Source organism: Fusarium keratoplasticum, chromosome 1 (genome assembly GCF_025433545.1).
Source record: "Fusarium keratoplasticum isolate Fu6.1 chromosome 1, whole genome shotgun sequence".
Classification (NCBI taxonomy): Eukaryota; Fungi; Ascomycota; class Sordariomycetes; order Hypocreales; family Nectriaceae; genus Fusarium; species Fusarium keratoplasticum.
The window spans coordinates 1,084,948-1,102,149 of NC_070529.1; the positions used below are offsets into that span (position 1 = coordinate 1,084,948).

At 55.2% G+C, this 17,202-nt stretch overlaps 1 protein-coding gene across 1 annotated transcript; it reads left to right on the forward strand.

Annotated features, from left to right (window-relative positions):
- Positions 1-833: 833 nt before the first annotated feature.
- Positions 834-4,547, forward strand: NCS57_00034200 (Glycerophosphocholine phosphodiesterase; the record flags this gene model as incomplete). The annotated part of the gene is made up of 4 exons (XM_053050429.1): positions 834-850; positions 933-1,051; positions 1,116-4,300; positions 4,356-4,547. The coding sequence occupies 4 exons, from the start codon at positions 834-836 to the stop codon at positions 4,545-4,547; spliced, it is 3,513 nt and encodes a 1,170-aa protein (XP_052918944.1).
- Between the last annotated feature and the right edge of the window lie 12,655 nt (positions 4,548-17,202).

Below are 17,202 nucleotides of genomic sequence, written 5' to 3' on the forward strand. Positions count from 1 at the left end.
TCCAAGGGTCACGATGCGCCCTGGGCTAGGAGTCGAGTGGATGCTCCTCGACTCGCCGTCATCCAGTCACGAGGGATGGAGGGTCCACGGGGCCAATTGGATTGGCGGGCTCGACTCCAGCGAAGCTAGGGGCACGCCCCCCCGCACCCTTCCGACCTTCCAGAGTTTGGAGTTTGTCCCTATTCCAGCGCATCTCAGTGGAAAGGTACCGCCGTGAGCCCTGGAGCCTGGAAGATGGAGTCCAGTACTTCCCCCACATCGAGTTCATCCCAAACAAGTGGAAAGGGCTCCAGCTGTTCCCATTTTCACAATCCAACCCACGAATTGTTTTGTTTTCTCCAAGGCAATGTCGGCTTAGCAAAATCTGTCTGGATCCCGGGCTCGTCTTCCTCCTCTTTCCTCCTCCATCTCATTTCACATTGTCCCTCTCGAGCTGAGTCGCGAGATCGAGGGCAAAGACTGTTTCCGTACGCCGATGGATTATACGTCACAAGCTCCATCCTCTCTTATCGAAGCCACCGGATATTCCTGATCACTACTAGGCGTTGGCTTGACATCATTGTACTGCGCGGCACTGCGACGGTTCAGTTCAGCATTACAAAGACATTTGTCCATTGGCGAGCTGTTTTGAAGCACGAGCTTCGTCTGGGAACTTCCATTGTCCCAACCGGACTACCCTGGGGCGAATCGCCGGGATTCTTATCACAACGGCCTTCGCCTCCAACTGACGCGACTCATTGCTCCCGATCGCAAAACCTTTCAATTTCTTCTCTCACTCTCTGGCGCAGGTTTGAGTCTCGACGCGAAAGAGTACCCCAATCAACCTTTGCAGCATGAAGTTTGGCAGAAAGTGAGTCCTCATATCAGCCAGCGAATCAGCGCCGCAGCGCAGCGCAGCTCAGCTCAGCTCAGCTCACTCACCACTCACGCAGCCTACCGCGCAATCAGGTCCCCGAATGGGCGTCCTCGTACATCAACTACAAGGGCCTCAAGAAACTGGTAAAGGCTGCAGCAGAAAAGGCCAGGAATGGAGAAAAGGTGGACCCTGCAGGTGGGCGGCTTTGACGACTCTCTTTGTGTCGCTCCCTGAGCCTCTCCCCTAACTCCCCATGCAGAATTCTTTTTCGCCCTTGACCGAAACCTCGAAGATGTCGACTTTTTCTACAACAAGAAACTCGCTGAATCCTGCCGCCGCCTGAACCTCCTCTACAACCGCTATGGCCGCACCCCCGATGTCGTCTCTGCTCTCGACCAAGATGAGGTTGAGGAAGTTATGGGCGCTCTCCTCGAGCTGAGAAGCCAGCTGCGCAACTTGCAGTGGTTTGGTGAGATTAACCGCAGAGGCTTTGTCAAGATCACGAAGAAGCTTGACAAAAAGGTCCCGGACCTTGTAACACAGCACCCTTACATTTCAACCAAGGTTGATCCAAAGCCTTTTGCCAAGGAGGCAAACACGGCGAGGCTCTTGACTGAAATCAACAAGTGGATGTCTGTTTTGGCCGAGGCCCAGACTTTTGACGATGCCATGTCTGACCACTCAACTCGCTCTCTGGGTCGCGCATCAACGAAAGGACTGCTAAACCTGCCACAGGCGCAGCTTGACGCGCTTGATCAGGCGGTCCGGAACGATGATGTTGCAGCACTCGAGGCTGGCCTCAAGGAGAGCAATGTCAGCTCTGAAGATGGCTCCAAGCCACTCCTCTTGAACCTCCTTCAGCGATCCATCTCTGCACGGGCGAAAGCATCTATCGCCTTCCTGCTCTCTAATATCAAGAGCCTCGATGAACCAGACGACATCAATGGCCGCAACTGCATTCATCGCCTTGTCATTCATATTGGCCGCACAAAGTCGAACCCCGGAGACCAGGAATCAAAGTCCTACCCTGTGCCTGCAGGCTCTCAGTTCAGCAACAAACATATCCAGGCTGGATTTTCTGCAACCGGTGCCAAGGCACTCAATACAAATGAGATCCAGCTTCTTGGCAAGGACGATGAAGTTGTACAGCTCTTCATTTATCTCCTTGATCAGCTGCGCCCAGAACAGCGAGTTGCGCTTAAGAGCCGTGACTCCTTCGGGCGAATGCCGCTTCACTACGCAGCCCAATTCGGATTTGTGGTGGTCTGTCAAATCATCATGGCCAAGATGCAGGAGTGGAATCAGTTCAATGTCAAAGATGGCATTGACACGCCTGAGTGGCAGGATCATGACGGTTGTGCTCCGCTTCACCTCAGTGTTGTTGGAGGTCACCCTTTGACAACTCAAGCTCTCTTGCAGGGTGAAAACTGGCAGGGGAGCAGTGAGTCAAAGGCCGAGATTCGCAAGTCCATCTCCAAATCAGGAGCCGTCTTGGCTCTTGCCACAAAATCCAACTACAGCACTATCGTGCAGATGCTGGTTGATGCTGGCGTTGACCTCAACTGGAGAGACAAGACTAATGAGACTGCTCTTCATGTTGCAGCCCGATTTGGCCACGCTGAGTGTGCTCGAATCATTATCAAGGGCACCGAGCTCCAAAAGGGAGACCTTGAAGCCACGGAGAACACGTATGCATGGACTCCTCTCCATGTTGCGGCCGTGGACGGCAAGCTCAACGTGGCTGAGCTTCTTGTCGAGGCTGGAGCCGATACCACACGCATAGACTCATCCGGCTGGACCGCTAGAGAGCATGCTGCCTTGAGAGGCCACATGGACATCGCAAGACTCCTTGCGGTCGACACGGTAGAGGATGAGCCTCCATCCCGACCTGTCGAGACCCTGCAGCCAACTCCCTCAGAGATGTCGTCCATCGATGAGCGGCGCTCCAATGGCGCCTCAAGCGTGTCGCGGTCCCCTGAGGCCGTCAAGAGTTTTGGTCACCGTTACCTAACGGATGAGAGCCTTGTTCTCGTGAGCTTGGGGTCTATGGACATGCGGAAGAATGTTGAGCCAGTGAGCTTGGATCGCATCCCGCTCACTGAAGCTCATAATACCCAACTCGACACTGCCTTGTCGATTGTCGTGGCCGCTACTGGAGCCCAGGGTGAGCCGACGATTATCGATCTCCCGGTGCACGACAACATCGCCACGGAGCCTATTGTTTTCATGACAAAAGACGCCACCAAGGTGAAGCTCCTCTTCGACATTGTTCCTACCTACTCTGGCAACAACCAGAACAAGGTTGGACGAGCTGTGGCTCTCTTGTCTTCTGTGAAGCCGACATTGGGGTCTCGAAGAATGAATCTGCAAGGCGATGTTTGCGTTCCTATCATGTCCAGCAGTTTGGATGTTATCGGAACCGTCAACTTCAACTTCCTGGTCATTACCCCATTCCATCACCCCAATATGGAGGTTACCTCAAGACAGACCTACTGGAAGAAGATGTCATCAACCATGATTATCGGCCATCGAGGACTGGGCAAGAACCTCACATCCAACAAGTCCCTTCAGCTTGGCGAGAATACCCTGCCCTCCTTTATTGCTGCGGCCAACCTTGGCGCTCAGTACGTCGAGTTTGACGTTCAGCTTACCAAAGATCACGTCCCCGTCATCTACCACGATTTCCTCGTCAGCGAGACAGGCATTGACGCTCCTGTTCATACGTTGACCCTAGAGCAGTTTCTGCACATCAACCCCGACACTCGTCGGGGACCTCGTCACACTTCAACGAAGCCTGTGGCTGAGGGCGAACCTGGTGGCTTCCGAGCGCGTAGTAATAGTCTTGCGCCGACACGCTCGCAGTCGATGGGTTTCGCTGGCAGTGGGCTACAGGACATGGACGAGCGCATGAAGCATACCCGTGACTTCAAGTCCAAGGGCTTCAAGGCCAACTCCAGGGGCAACTTCATCCAAGCCCCCTTTGCCACCCTGGAGGACCTCTTCCGCAAGCTGCCAGAAAACATTGGGTTCAATATAGAGATGAAGTACCCCATGTTGCACGAGAGCGAGGAACATGAGATGGACACTTATGCCGTGGAACTCAACTCGTTCTGTGACACGGTTCTTTCCAAAGTATACGACCTGGCTGGTGAACGACACATCATCTTCAGCTCTTTCAACCCCGATATTTGTCTTTGCCTGAGCTACAAGCAACCGTCCATCCCCATCCTGTTCCTCACGGACGCGGGATGCTGCGAAGTTTGCGACGTTCGTGCCTCGTCCCTCCAAGAGGCTATTCGCTTTGCGAGCCGTTGGAACTTGCTCGGCATTGTTTCCGCCGCCGAGCCCTTTATCAACAGTCCTCGCCTAGTCAAGGTTGTGAAGGAGAACGGAATTGTGTGCTTCAGCTACGGCACCTTGAACAATGATCCTCTCATGGTTCAGGTAAGTGGCTTCGTCCTTATCTACGAGTAGCAACAGTAGCTGACATTTTCTGTAGCGTCAAGTCAAGCAGGGCATTGATGCCGTCATTGTCGACAGCGTCCTCGCCATCAGGAAGGGTCTCACAAGTGGAGAGACTCCGTCGGAGTCATCGGTCAACGGCGAGGCAGAAACGAATGGCTCCCTCAAGCCTGACCATTTGCTCAAGGAACGGCTAGAAGAGTTGACCGTCAACGGCGCCGGACCTTGAGCAAAACAGAATCAAGGTTGGAGTTGGCTATTGTTGGATGTTGCTAGGGAAGAGCATTGGCATGAAAGAGTTGACTTTCAACATGGACCTCCCGAGGAGACTGTTGTTCAACCATCACGGGACTGGAGATTACCTATCTAGATTTGCTATTTGGCGAGCCTCAAGACGATTCCTTCTTTAGGTATAAGGGGGACAAGACGGGATGTCCAGCTGACCTCTCCGTTACCCCATTCAATACAATCAAGCAAGCGATGACAACTGCGAGAAGTCGAGCCAAGACAGAGACAAGACCACAAGCAGACTAAACTCACAAGTCCATCTCGTCTATGCGACGTGATGCTGCCGCCGTTGGGCTCGACCTTTTGATCGTCACCGTCTAGACAAGGGTTCATAACGGGCGGCACTCCCGTCGTACGATTCTGCAATGCCATAACGTCATGTCTCAGGGCGCCATTCGTTTCCCAGGGTCCTTCCTTAAACGAAGCCGCCCGAAGGGAATACCACGCTCAGCCAAAGGGGCCACGCGCGTAACAGGGGCAAAGCCGATTGAGTTTACTCTCCTTGGCTATCAAGATCATCAAGTTGACCCCTTCTCCATGCTAGCTGTGATATTAGTCGCGCCAAGTTTCCACAGCTGGGCTAGGGGATGGAGGGTCAGTAAGTCACCTGGGCTGCAAGCGAGTCCCTGGGGACTGGGGGGGCAAAAGGCAAGGCCATGAGGTCGCTTGTCTCAGGTGTCTGATACAAGCCGGCCAGAGGAAGTTGCTAGATACGGGTTGCACCCCCAAGAGAGGAAGCGGGAATCCTCTTTTTGGAATGGATTTGTTTCAGTCGCTTGCCAATTGCGGTTCCGCGTAGATGGGTGAATTGAACTTTGTGGTTCCTCAATGTTTCACAAGTTGTGCGACAGAACTGAACACTGCAGCGAGGAGCGTGTCGTGTCTCAGGGTTTCCGTTACCCGGGGGCAAAAGGGTTGGCTACCTAGTTAGTTCCCTATCTGGGCCTGATAATCAACAAACAGCAAAGCTTGCGAGCGCGGAATGACCCGTGTGCTGAGGGCAAGTTAGCCTCGCCTACCTACGTAGAGTTGAGAAGTGATAGCTCGCCCCTGTATTTGAGTGGACTTCCTTACCTCGTCAAGCTCCCATTTTCAAGCCCCCCAGCTGAATGCAAGTAGACACAGCCAGGCGTAGAGGCGCCAGTTGGAACGCCGAGTTGAGCGTTGAGAAGGACAAGGGACAGGGGGCTTTCGGGCGAAAGGCGCGCAGTGCAGTGCAGTGATCCCGTCAAGTTGGATGTTCTGTCAACTTCCAAAAAGCAAAAGTTGGCATGAGTTGCTTCTGACAAGTCAAACTGTCAAACACGGGTAGCAGGGTGCAGCCGTCGGAAAGTGGCCCACGGCGGGTCCCCTCTGTAGGTACGACGTACGCACAGAGGGAGGCAGTAATTAGCAGCTGAAGCCCTGCCTGTATCCGGGGGGGACTCGAGGCTAAGAGTGAGGAGCGAGGGCTCTCTTGGTGTGACTGACGGAGAGACCCAGCAGATATCATAATCGACGACTTGAAGCGGTGACAAGGGGCGACAGGGGGGGTTCTGAAGAAGCACCACTACCATCACCACCCACACACTCCCGAGATTTCCCCCGCAAAAAAGAAAAAAGCAAAGAAAACGCGAGGAAGCATGGGAAACATGGGCGAGGCGGGGTCCCGAGTTGCGACGAACGGGAACAAAGCAAGACCTGAATTGACTTGCTTGTGATTGTAACTGTTGCTTCCTCCCTCCTTCACAGCCAGGAACCTATCATGACTCTTCGTCAAGGATCCCGTTGGTGGCGGACGTAGTCTTGCGGTTCCGCAGCAGGGCAAGGAGCAAGATCCAGAAAAAGGCAAGCAATGAGACGGACGGTCAAGTTTGTTGCTTCCATAGCTTGCCGGGGGAGGGGGGAGGGGGATGGGATACGAACTTGGCCGGACCGTCATGATAGGCGCTGACACGGCGGAGAGTGCGAGGGCTAGCCGTTTAGTTCCCTGCGGTGTAACAGAAAACATGGGCTTCTGTGACAAAAGAGATCCGCGGCCGGGATACAATGCACGTTGGAAGGATTGCCGCAACTCTCAGGGCTGCCAGGCGTGCTGTGGAGGGAGAGGGACGAGGAGGGAGGGCGGGAGACATGCCCCGGTCGAGTCCAGTCGAGGCCAGAGTTTGCTTTTCTTTTTCCTTCTTTTTTTCTCCCACTTGGCCATTCATGCATGCGTGACGCTCCAGAACAAGGGGGCCCAACTGGCTGAGCTTTTGCTGAGATCCGGGGGAGTACGTACTGGGACAAGCTGGGCTCTTGTCATATATCATATTTTGCGGAGGAAGGGGGGAAGCCCGCCAGAAGGACCAAGGAAAACCCCAACGGGCTGCTGTGACAGGCTCGCAAGCTTCGCTGCCGTATGACAGCACTAACTACTGCGCAGTAGACGGCGGAGCGGCACGATGCTGGTTTCTGAGTCCGGGGCATCTTGGTGACTGAGGCGGCGCCGTTTCATGCGCAGCTAGAGAGTGAGAGAGAGAGACTCGAGCGGAAGAAGCTGCAAAGCGAAGGCTGGCTGGTAGGTATATCCGAAACCCTGCCCGTGGGGGTATTTCTCCGACCACTCGAGGGAGGCTGGTCAACGGCGTCGTAACCATGAAGGTTGTCGAAAGTCAATATCATCTGGACAAGTGTTGGCCCGGGACCTCAACTCTAGATAAACCATTATCAGTGTCGAAGTGATATCGGCAACGGCGCTCCTTTGCAACCTTTAACGTAGTCCGGGCATTCCCCGACAGAGATGTTCAGCCAGATGCAAGGGATCCCATGGCCATGGTAGAGGGAGCATCCATCTCATCACATCGCAAGCCGTTGCTTTTTCTTGTGTTCCCCCAGCTTTTCTTTTTCCCTCGTCCAACTTCCTTTTTCCTCCAGCCTCTTTCCTGTTGTTCTCCGTGACGGGAAATAGGCTGCTTTCTTTTTCCACGGTTCGTTTCTCGTCTAGCAACTCTTGGCTCGCACAACTTTGTACTCGGGTGTGTTTGCAACAACGGAGGCAAATGCCGATGACGTGACTCGCACCCACGAGGACGGCACGGGAAAGTCACCCAAGTTCCAGTGGAGGCCTGAAAAAGAAAAGGTAGATCGATGAGATCGATTCCCATCAACAGATATCCGTATGGGCATGCGGGGTGCAGCTTCGAAACTGTTGGCACCCTCAAGACAGCGGTTGAAGAGCGACAAAGTCGAGGCGCTCTGTTTGAGTGTGAGTGTGAGTGCCAACTGTTCAACATGAAACACGCGATACTGCTGTTAGCTGAGGAGAGTGAGCCGTTGGCGCCATTTCTGTCTGGCTCTGCCTCAAATCAAGTCAAGTCTCTCACCAAGCTCAACTGCTTTCCGCTGAGGGTCGGTCGGCTTCTCAACCACTCACCAGCTGTTGTCAATGACAAGACTGTGCCCAAACCACAACCAAGACAACCAGACGAAATCATGGCTTGAGTGAATCCCCACCGTTCCCCGCCATCGCGCCATTTAGACCATCAACGAGACGATGCCCACCACCCATTGGACTCCCAACCCGTTGTCTGTGTGTCGGTTGGGGGCTTTGCTGGGCAACGTGCTGCGAGGATAGCCGCGACACGCTGCAATGATCCTCCGCTGACTGTTGTGACATCAAGCTTTGAGTGAGATGCCGGTACGTTATCGTTCGAGAGCAAGACGACGGGGATGTCATCCTCTTGGACTCTGGGCGGCGGGGCGGCGGCATGACTCGTTGGTCTTGGTCGCGCCCTAGCTCAACAGGACAAGGCTTGCAAGGGTCGAGGGGGTGAGGCCAGAGGGACCCGCCTGCAACGTTCTCCACGGCTGCCAGGGGGGACCCTCCAGCTTGAGTGAGACTGGACTCGGCCGATTGCTCGCCGGGATGCAACAGCAGAGCGGCCGGCTGGCACACTGACGCTGTCCACTGTCCACAGCCCGCCCTGAGGCCGAGGCAGGGGGACGACCTGCCCTTGTATCGAGATGCCGCGCTAAGCATGTCGTATCGTGCCAAATTCTCCTCCCATCAGAGTTCTGAACCGTTGCCCGTTGTGCCTGTAACTTCACAAGGCAGAGGGAATGACTCGGAGATGTGCACGTCGACCCTGGCTTGAAACGTCTTGGACTTCATTTCCAGCTTTTTCCCGGCGCTCTCATGTCAGCTCATCAAAACACAAGAGGCCTCGCTCCTTTGTCTCCCGTGGAGGTCAGAGTTTTGCCATGTCCGTCTCTTGACCTCGATGGGGCCATCATTAGCATCGACCAGGTTGCCAGGGCCGCGCATAATAATGATTTCCCGCTCTGGCCGCGGTCTCTGCACCGGTCCCAGCGCCAACGCTGCCCAGAGCTGCCTGTGCCACCGTCGACGCTTCATCAAGTACTGTAGGTATATGTACGTTGTTCAGAGGCCATCAACCATCGCCACTTGTTCCACTCCATGAGAGGGTCGATCCGCCAGTAGTACAGAATAGTCGGTGACAGCTGTCCCCTACGGACCGCTCCTCAGCGGTCCGCGCCTTTGGTTGACCTGACCTGAGCCGGTTCCATATTTCCTGCCGTGGCTGTTTTCAACTTGGTTTGCCGGTGCCTTGTCTAGTTTCAACACCATGATGGAAATGGGGCTTGGTTGAATTATTCCAAGCCTCGGGCGCTGGTCTCGAATCTCTCCTCCACTCGGGGCTGCGATACCTGGCGCAAAGTGCAGTTGATGACGAGTCCATGGCTTGCTTCTAATGCGCAACGATGGAGCGAATTGCATCTTGTGCCTTGCCCGAGCTGATCGGTTGAGATGAATTCAGCCCCCAGTTCTGCAGCCCCCATATCCATACATGTGCGTAGAGCGGCGAGTACGACGTTTCACCTGCAAAGCTCGGAGAATTTTCTGCCCTGATGCTCGCTGTACGTACGTCAGCCCATGCATCTTGTATTGTACCTCGCAGATTACAGACACGAGCCTTTCACTTGCAGTCAGGCACATCCGGCAGCACAGCCCCGTGAGGTCTGCAGGTCTCTGCTGCTCGTTCATCTCCTTGGTCGTAAAGAGACCTGGCGCTGAAGATCTCTGGATCCCGCCCGTAGGTGGAGTTCTGAAGTTCCTGGTTGTTGGGTTGTGTTCAGTTCAGAGTGGTATGTATGTGTGTCAGAACAGTCAGTTATCAACTGGCGTCGGAAGAAACGTGACGGGCTGTCACTTCTTTGTGACACCTGATTGAACCGTAGTCGCCGAGATGTCTGGCAATCTTGAAGGGTTCAGCCCAACAAGGATCATTATCCTTCCATGGAATGCCATGCCAGATGGAAGTCAGGATTGACGAGATGCCGCATCTGATACCGGCATTTGTTTCTGTGCCATCTCGAGGCGATCGAGGCCTGCAGTGATCGGCTTCGACCCCGGTTTTCGGTTCCATTCGCCCACAGTCAAGCTTGCTAGTAAGCCTCGACGAGAGCCCGACGTCGTATCGACATTACCATCTCAGCCGCCCTACCGCCTCTCCTTCGTCTCTCTCAACACAATGTCGGCTGCTGTCACATCCAGATGGATCAGGAACTCTGTGATCCAATCTTGGGAGCCGACCGCGAGGATCGCCCCCACCTGACAGTTCGGCTGTGACCACTAGTCCGGTTCAGCTCAATCCCTTGCCGTTGCACCTGTCAGGGCCGGCACGATTCAGACACCGGCATCAAGATAACTAATGACAAGGACTGGTATAATGCAGTTTGCAATGCGACCTCGCTAACTTAGCGAAGCCGGCTCCAGTTCTTTGAAGTCGACAATGGCAGCGCCGGCGAGGCTCCAGGCACGCACCAATCACGGCGCTACCCGTTCGCTATAGAGTCTCCATTGCCTGCGCGGAACAACTCCGTTCACCTTGGTACCTCGGCGTTGCATCGTGGATTCCCGTGAGTCCTTGGAGGCACTCGGCAAAGACCGAAGTGCACCTGATCGGCCCTCAGTACAATGAGTAGCATGGCCTTTGGGGCACCACTTCTCCTGAGGGTTCTTGTGCTTGTGACCATCTGTCTTGTCAAGTGACCTTGCTGTTTTCGAAAACGGATATAAGCGCAGCCTGGCATGTAAACCTTGTAACCCAATTCAGTTTCCCCGACATGCTCGATGAGACAGACGACGTCAATGCTAAAGCCTGACAAGATAGGCATGCCGTGATTTAGTTGGTGGAACCAATGGCCTGATCGCGATGAAGATATGCCACAGGTAAACACGGGGCAATCGTTCAAGTTGTCCATGGTCAGGGTCAAGAAGCATGGACAAGCCGGAGACGTTAGTGTCAAGAGCGAGTCAAGTAGTTTGTACTGTCAGCCTAGTCCCCCATCGTCATACGAAGCGAACTCCTCGAAATAGCAAGGAGTCCGCTTCCGCCCTCATGATCCCGGGAATGACAAGGCTTCTCGCGTACACATGGCCAAGAAACCAGTGGCCCGTGCCTGGACGGATCTGATGGAGTTGTGTGGTGGGTTCCGGGATGTGCTGTTCGTGGAAACAGAAGGGTTGGTGAACATGGATTTTTCTCAGGTGAGGTCCGTAGTAGCGTCATCGTCGGTAATTGGCAAGGGGAGTTTGCTGTAAATGGTATTAGAGTTGGCCAACAGGCTTTGGGCTTGGTGGTTACGAGGCCACGTTCTCAGCCATGGCAGAGCCGTTGGTACGACACTGTCAAATGTCAATAAGCGGTCTTAGCCACTTTGCTCGTCCCTGTTCTCCTCTTGGGCGTTTTGGCTGGTCCTTGGCTTATGAAATTTTGACGTAAAACCTCGAACATGCAACAGCGTTGTGAATGCAGGCTGAGGCGGGCCCTGGCTGAACGTGCCAGATTTCAGTCAGAGGGTTCAGGCTGGCTAATGGTCTGATCTGAGTACCCGTTTCAACGGCTGCTTCCGATTGGCGTGAGCAGGTGTGGCACGTGGCAGCCATTGCTAAATCGACCATTGTTTTGAGCTGGTCTCAGGTCAGATCATGGGAGGGACGACGGTAGGGCCAGAGAAGCGTAGGGCAGGACAGGACAGGGCAGGGCAGGGCTGGGTGACGTACAGACCGCAAGCAAGCACTTTGGTCGAGTGTGTGCTCTTCGATCAAGAAGCTTGGCCAGGCTCAGATCTGACCATGCAAACATATTTGCTTCTTTCCACGATTGGCGACGTCTGGCCGCACCCATACCATACCAGACCATGCCATACCATCCATACCCATGGCCGATGCATCGAGATTAAACCAGCCAGAGCCGGGTGGTCCGTCACCGCAAGATCCATATCCATGCGAGGGTGCATTGACAAAGCCTCTGCTGAATCTGACGGCAGATCAAAGCCGTCCTGACTGTCATTTTTGGCACGGTTGCAACAGCAAAGTAAGAAACGAATTGCCGTGAAGAGTTGATTGGCGACTCCTGGAGGACAATCCTTGCAGACCAGATGAGGAGGGATGAGCGGTCGGTCGGTGGTGTGGCCTGTGTGGGTGGCAGGGTCATGGTTGCAGGAGGTCGTCTTGTCGTCGACGACTGCAGTGCGACTGGCATTCAGTGGATGAATGTTGTGAAGGTGGCCTGAGGCAGTGATGGCAATTGGCTCTTTCCCCGTCCTCATTGAGTTTCTGACCTTCTCAATCTATGCCAAGGTCGCGATTGGGTATTCCAATCCAAATAGTATCAAAAGCCACCCAGAGTATATTTTGTTTTGCGGCGTATGTGCAGATTACAAAAACGGTCGGGCTTGTCATACGGAATGAGCTATCACAACTCCCGGACGTTGTCCTTGGTGTTGCTGGACCGGCATTGATTCGCTGCAGACAAACCGTTGTTGGCACCATGCTTCTGGCGCTAGTCTGATGTAGCCTTGGGAGTCTTTTTTTTCGTAGGGAGGTTGTATGCGAGCAACAGTCGTCGGCGGAGGCGGACTCAGACTCGGTCGTTGGCTTGCAATGCAGTCTTGCAGATTGACTGAACTGCAAGGTGCATTACACACACTTACTCACATGGATGCGCAGCTCTCCCCTAATTGCTGGTCAAAGCGTTAGATACGGCTGCCACGCTGCCCGGCAGAAATGAACAGGAATGGAGAGGGCTTGCGATATCCATACTGTACATCCATGTATGTGATGCATTAGGGTATTAGGGTTGAAGATTTTCAGGTGCAGATTACAGAGCGGACTTGAATATCAGAGCAGCCACGCGACACCGTCTGCCCGGTGGTAACGGCCAAGGGCACCAGCGGGACCTATCAGACCCCCGAGAGCGACATTCCAAGGGCCTCATGTGCAAGACATCTGCCCATCTCTTGAGCCCGCCTTATGCGCGTTGAAAGAGGTAGTCTACCTGTATCCGTAGACCGCTCCAGCTCGGTCGGTTCACTAGATACTTTGCTGTACAGGCTGTACGATGAAGCAGATGAACCCGTATGCTGTATCTCGCCAGCCACACGATGGAGAAGGAGCCCACTGGAAACTGGAGATGAACCAGCGCCACATCTCCAGTATTACTGTACCTTGACCGAGCAGGGCCTTCACGCATCACCGCACTCACTCCTGCGCCAGCATCTGGATCCATCCATGGCCCGACATCTCCAGCAGCAGGTGTCATAGTGTGTAATGGGCAGGTACTGTACCCGTGCTCGCCCTCCTGCTTGATCAAGAGAGTGAGCCTCCATCGCACTAGCGCGCCGGATGTAGGTGCAAAATTCCCGCAGCGCGCGCCCTGGCTCGGCCTGCTTGTCTGCCTACCTGGCAACTGGGACTGGGACTGGGACTGGGACGTAGCAGGCGCCTCGTCTCGTGTCTTACAGGGTCGAGAGCCAAACATCAACGGAGACGTCCTTCGCCGAGGCGGTGAGGACAGGCATCACGATGGATGCTGCTCGCTCCGGACGGGGCGGTTCGGTTCCTCCAGGCTTTTCCAAGGCAACGTCGAGCGTTGGATCGTATGATCAGCAAGCCCAACACTTATCATGGGCTCGCCAATCTAGTTAGCATATCCCGCCTAGCATGATCTCTGCGTGCAATCCGTCAAGAACCCCTCACCGCGGATGCAACACTAGAGGAGAAGATGTCATCTCTGAAGAAGCGATTCCCCGGGGAGCCATGCTTAGCCGTAGCGCGCAGCGTTTGGGGAAGGGAAGCAGTGGATGGAAGGGAAGGTTGGGCGGAAGAAGTGGGTTGCGCCCGCGCCCGCGCCGCCGCCGCCGCGAGCCTCACGGGTGCCGGATGATCAGCAACTGCATTTTCTGGATTGGACCTGGAAATGTCGGAGAAAGAATTCGACGTTTGTTTGGCCTCGAATCAAGCCTCGTCGACGACACCTCACCTAGGGAAGAAAAGTGTGTGGGGACCAGTAGCAATGAAGCCCAGCCCAGCCAGAAATACATGTAATGCACCGGCGTTGGTTTCACCCGTTGCCAACCACCCCCCCAGTTCTAAACTCTAATCCAGGATAAGGCGTCTATCACCATCTCCTTATGGCGTTGGCGCGGTCGGCATTATTGGCAATCGTCCATGGTTTTGGTAACCTGCGACGCCATTCCGGCCCGTAATGGACGTGGCTTTGGCTCGAGCCGTCGACAACTTCGTCATGTTTGAATCAGAGAATCTCGCATCCCGGTGAGGCAACACAAAAGGAGTTGAACCATGCCTTAATCGTTCGAGCCTGGGGTAAAGGGGAGAGGGATCTCGATATTATGGGCCTGGCTGGACCTGGCTGGGTTGACACGATGCGATGCGATGCGATGCGATGCTGCGCTGTGCAGTCCCTACCGTGCTGGGCTGCTCGCTCGGCGTCAGGGGACGGGAGAGGGCTGTGCATGCATCATGGCCTGATCGACCGTAGGGCCAACGGCCATGGATGAGGTTGATATGGGATGCTTGCCCTCTCCAAGGGTACCTGGGTATTATTATTCATCATTTGATCATCTGGGGCATGGCATAGATCAAGGTTACACTGAGCTGCTTCCATCATCAACTTTGACCCTCAGCTCTCATGGTCAAATACGACAGGTCAGCTGTCCGTCCTGGCTGCGCGTCACTCAGACCTGATAACCGAATTTTGCCAAAGAGCTGGCATGGCATGGCACGGCATGGCACAACATGGCATGGCAGCCCGTAAAGCCCTCTTCTCCCCATCAAATCAACCTCGGGGCAGCTGCGTTGGCTGGAGGATGTGGAGGCGGCGTTTGAAACGTCGGGGTCTGGAAGTCCTTCAGGGCAGACCATCCAGCAAATCGGGGCTAGCGGAAGGCAGGGGACTTCCCGCACCAGCAGGATCCTTGGATCCTCCACCTGGGGTGCGACCTGCGGCGGATGCTCTTTCACGCACAACATCCAACTTGGGAATCGATACTATCGAAAGTTTGCAATCTTAATAAAAACAGACATGAGGTGAGGTGAGGTACTGTGCGGTGAGACTTTTTGGTGTTGTGTGTGCGCTTGCGTGTGTGTGTGTTGTGTTACCAAGGACAGCAATAAAGAGGCATTAGGGTTTCCTCCGTCCAAGAGGCGTCTACCTGCGGTAAGCGGCACGCGGAAAATTGCAACAGGGGATCGCCCGGAGCCCAGTCGAGGCCCCCCTCCCAAGCCCGCCTTGTGGCTCTGGAGCCCTTGGCTTGCCCTGTTGAGCCTGGAGCCCGGAGCATGGGCTTGAGCTTGGGGGGTAGCATGGATAAGGGTCAAGCGGGTGACGGTGGGAAAAGAGCCGAAGTCAGGAACGGCATGGTGACAATCGGCCGGGACGGACCAGGGTGCTGGCTGTGGTGGTGGGGAAACACCGCTCAGCAGGCTCAAGTGGCATCGTGGTTTATCCTGCTAAGGGCGAAGAGCACGTAGACTCCGCGTCATGGCTCGAAATAGATGCCATATAGTGGTCAATGGTTCTGCACGGCTTGCTGCGAGCCCGACTCCTGTCTGATATTGACGCTGTATCAGGTCGACTCGGCGTGCCTCGTGTGCCTCGTGTGCCTCGTTTGCCCCTACCTCCCTAAGCACTTGCAAAAGGCTATTCTGGATGTCCCGGGCTCGATCCCGTTTCCTCTTCAGGCTCCTGCTCAGAGCGCCAGGAGCCAGAATGGGATGCTGATGAGACGGGACGAGGCACTCACTCGCGGATGACATGAGCGCCCTGGACCGGCACGAGCCTAACCAAGGTCAGTCTGGCAAGTGTTGGGTTGGTCGACCTGACCCCGCCATCTAGTTTGACTCCCGCCTTGTCCAACGTGCAAGGTGCCGCCTAGACGTCGTTGGGTCGCCGCCAACAGCTGTCAAAGAGAGTTGTTCGAGTCAAGCTGCGATGGCATTGTTGTGGCCGGCGAGTCGATGGAGCGGGAAGCTCAATGGAGAACAACAATGAGAAGACGGCTGACTAACAGGCACACTCCTGCTCAAGGCACAGCACAAGGACGGCATAGGGGAATGTGGGGGAGGAGAGCTGAGATTATCCACCTCGAGCGTCACCGCAAAGGACTGCAGGTACAGGCAGTAGGTACATTTGCTCGTCAGTCGTAAGAGTGAGGTACATACATCGGATACATGCCCGCCTCCAGCCAGGTCCAGCTGCCTGCTCTACCGTGTAATGCCGTTTGCCACCTCTTTTGTGCACATCTCATCTCGTGCAGTCTCTCATCGGCTCTGGGCCGCCCTGCCCTGCCCTGCCCTGGGCTCCGGTGAACTGGTCCCATCATGGGCCATCTCCAAAAAAGCACAACCTACGGTACGTACCGCGCGCCATGGCTGAGGCGCCCGTGGATCCATGGAAAAGTCCATCCCCACTTGGCGTTGGCGCGCTCAACCTCACCCCAGCCCCGACGCTATCCCAAGTCCGCTCGTTCACACCCACAACTCCACATTTTCACACGCCCATTGATGAGAGTGAGAGAGTGAGAGAGCGCATCTTGCACGCCCACCCTCGCGAGGGCTGGCTGGATCTCTCTCCCCCAGCTAATACCTCACTCTGCACCGCAGACAGACGCAGCCAGCAGACGCAGGACGGGCAGGAGACAGCTTCCAACAGGCATCAAGACGGTGGATTCTGCGGGCACTTTGGGGCAAAAGCGGATCGCCGCCGCCGCCTCATCGTCTGTCTGTTTAGAAGTGAGGTGCTCTCTGCTTCTCCTCTGGTGGTCGCGCCGGGGAAGCAAGATGGCTCAACCGTCGTGCTTCTTTTCTCGTCCGTTCTCTTCAAATCTCTTGTCCTCCCGTCATGAGCTAGCTAGCGCACATCTGATGCATGCAGTCGGCTCGTCTTCTCAGCCTTCTACGCATCACCTACGCGCACTTGGCGGGATCCGCTAATTGATCCCTTGCCTTGCAAGACGCCCTCGTCTCGTCGTAGGTCGTCTTCGTCGTCCGTCGACACCCTTCCCTTGGCACCCTCGTTCGCTCGCTCGACACCACCCTCGACGCCATTAGGCTCCTCGGCTCCTGGTCCCCTGTCCCGGTCTCAACGTCGTCGGCAAACGCACTGTGTCTCTGCCCAAAAAAAATTTCCCCTCTGCGCTGCGTGCTTTAACTTGCTTGGTGCTATCATTGGAAACGCCCAATGGTTGCGCCGCAGCGCTCGCGGTGATGGGGCGGCCCCTAACACCTAAACAAGACACCACTGGTCTCG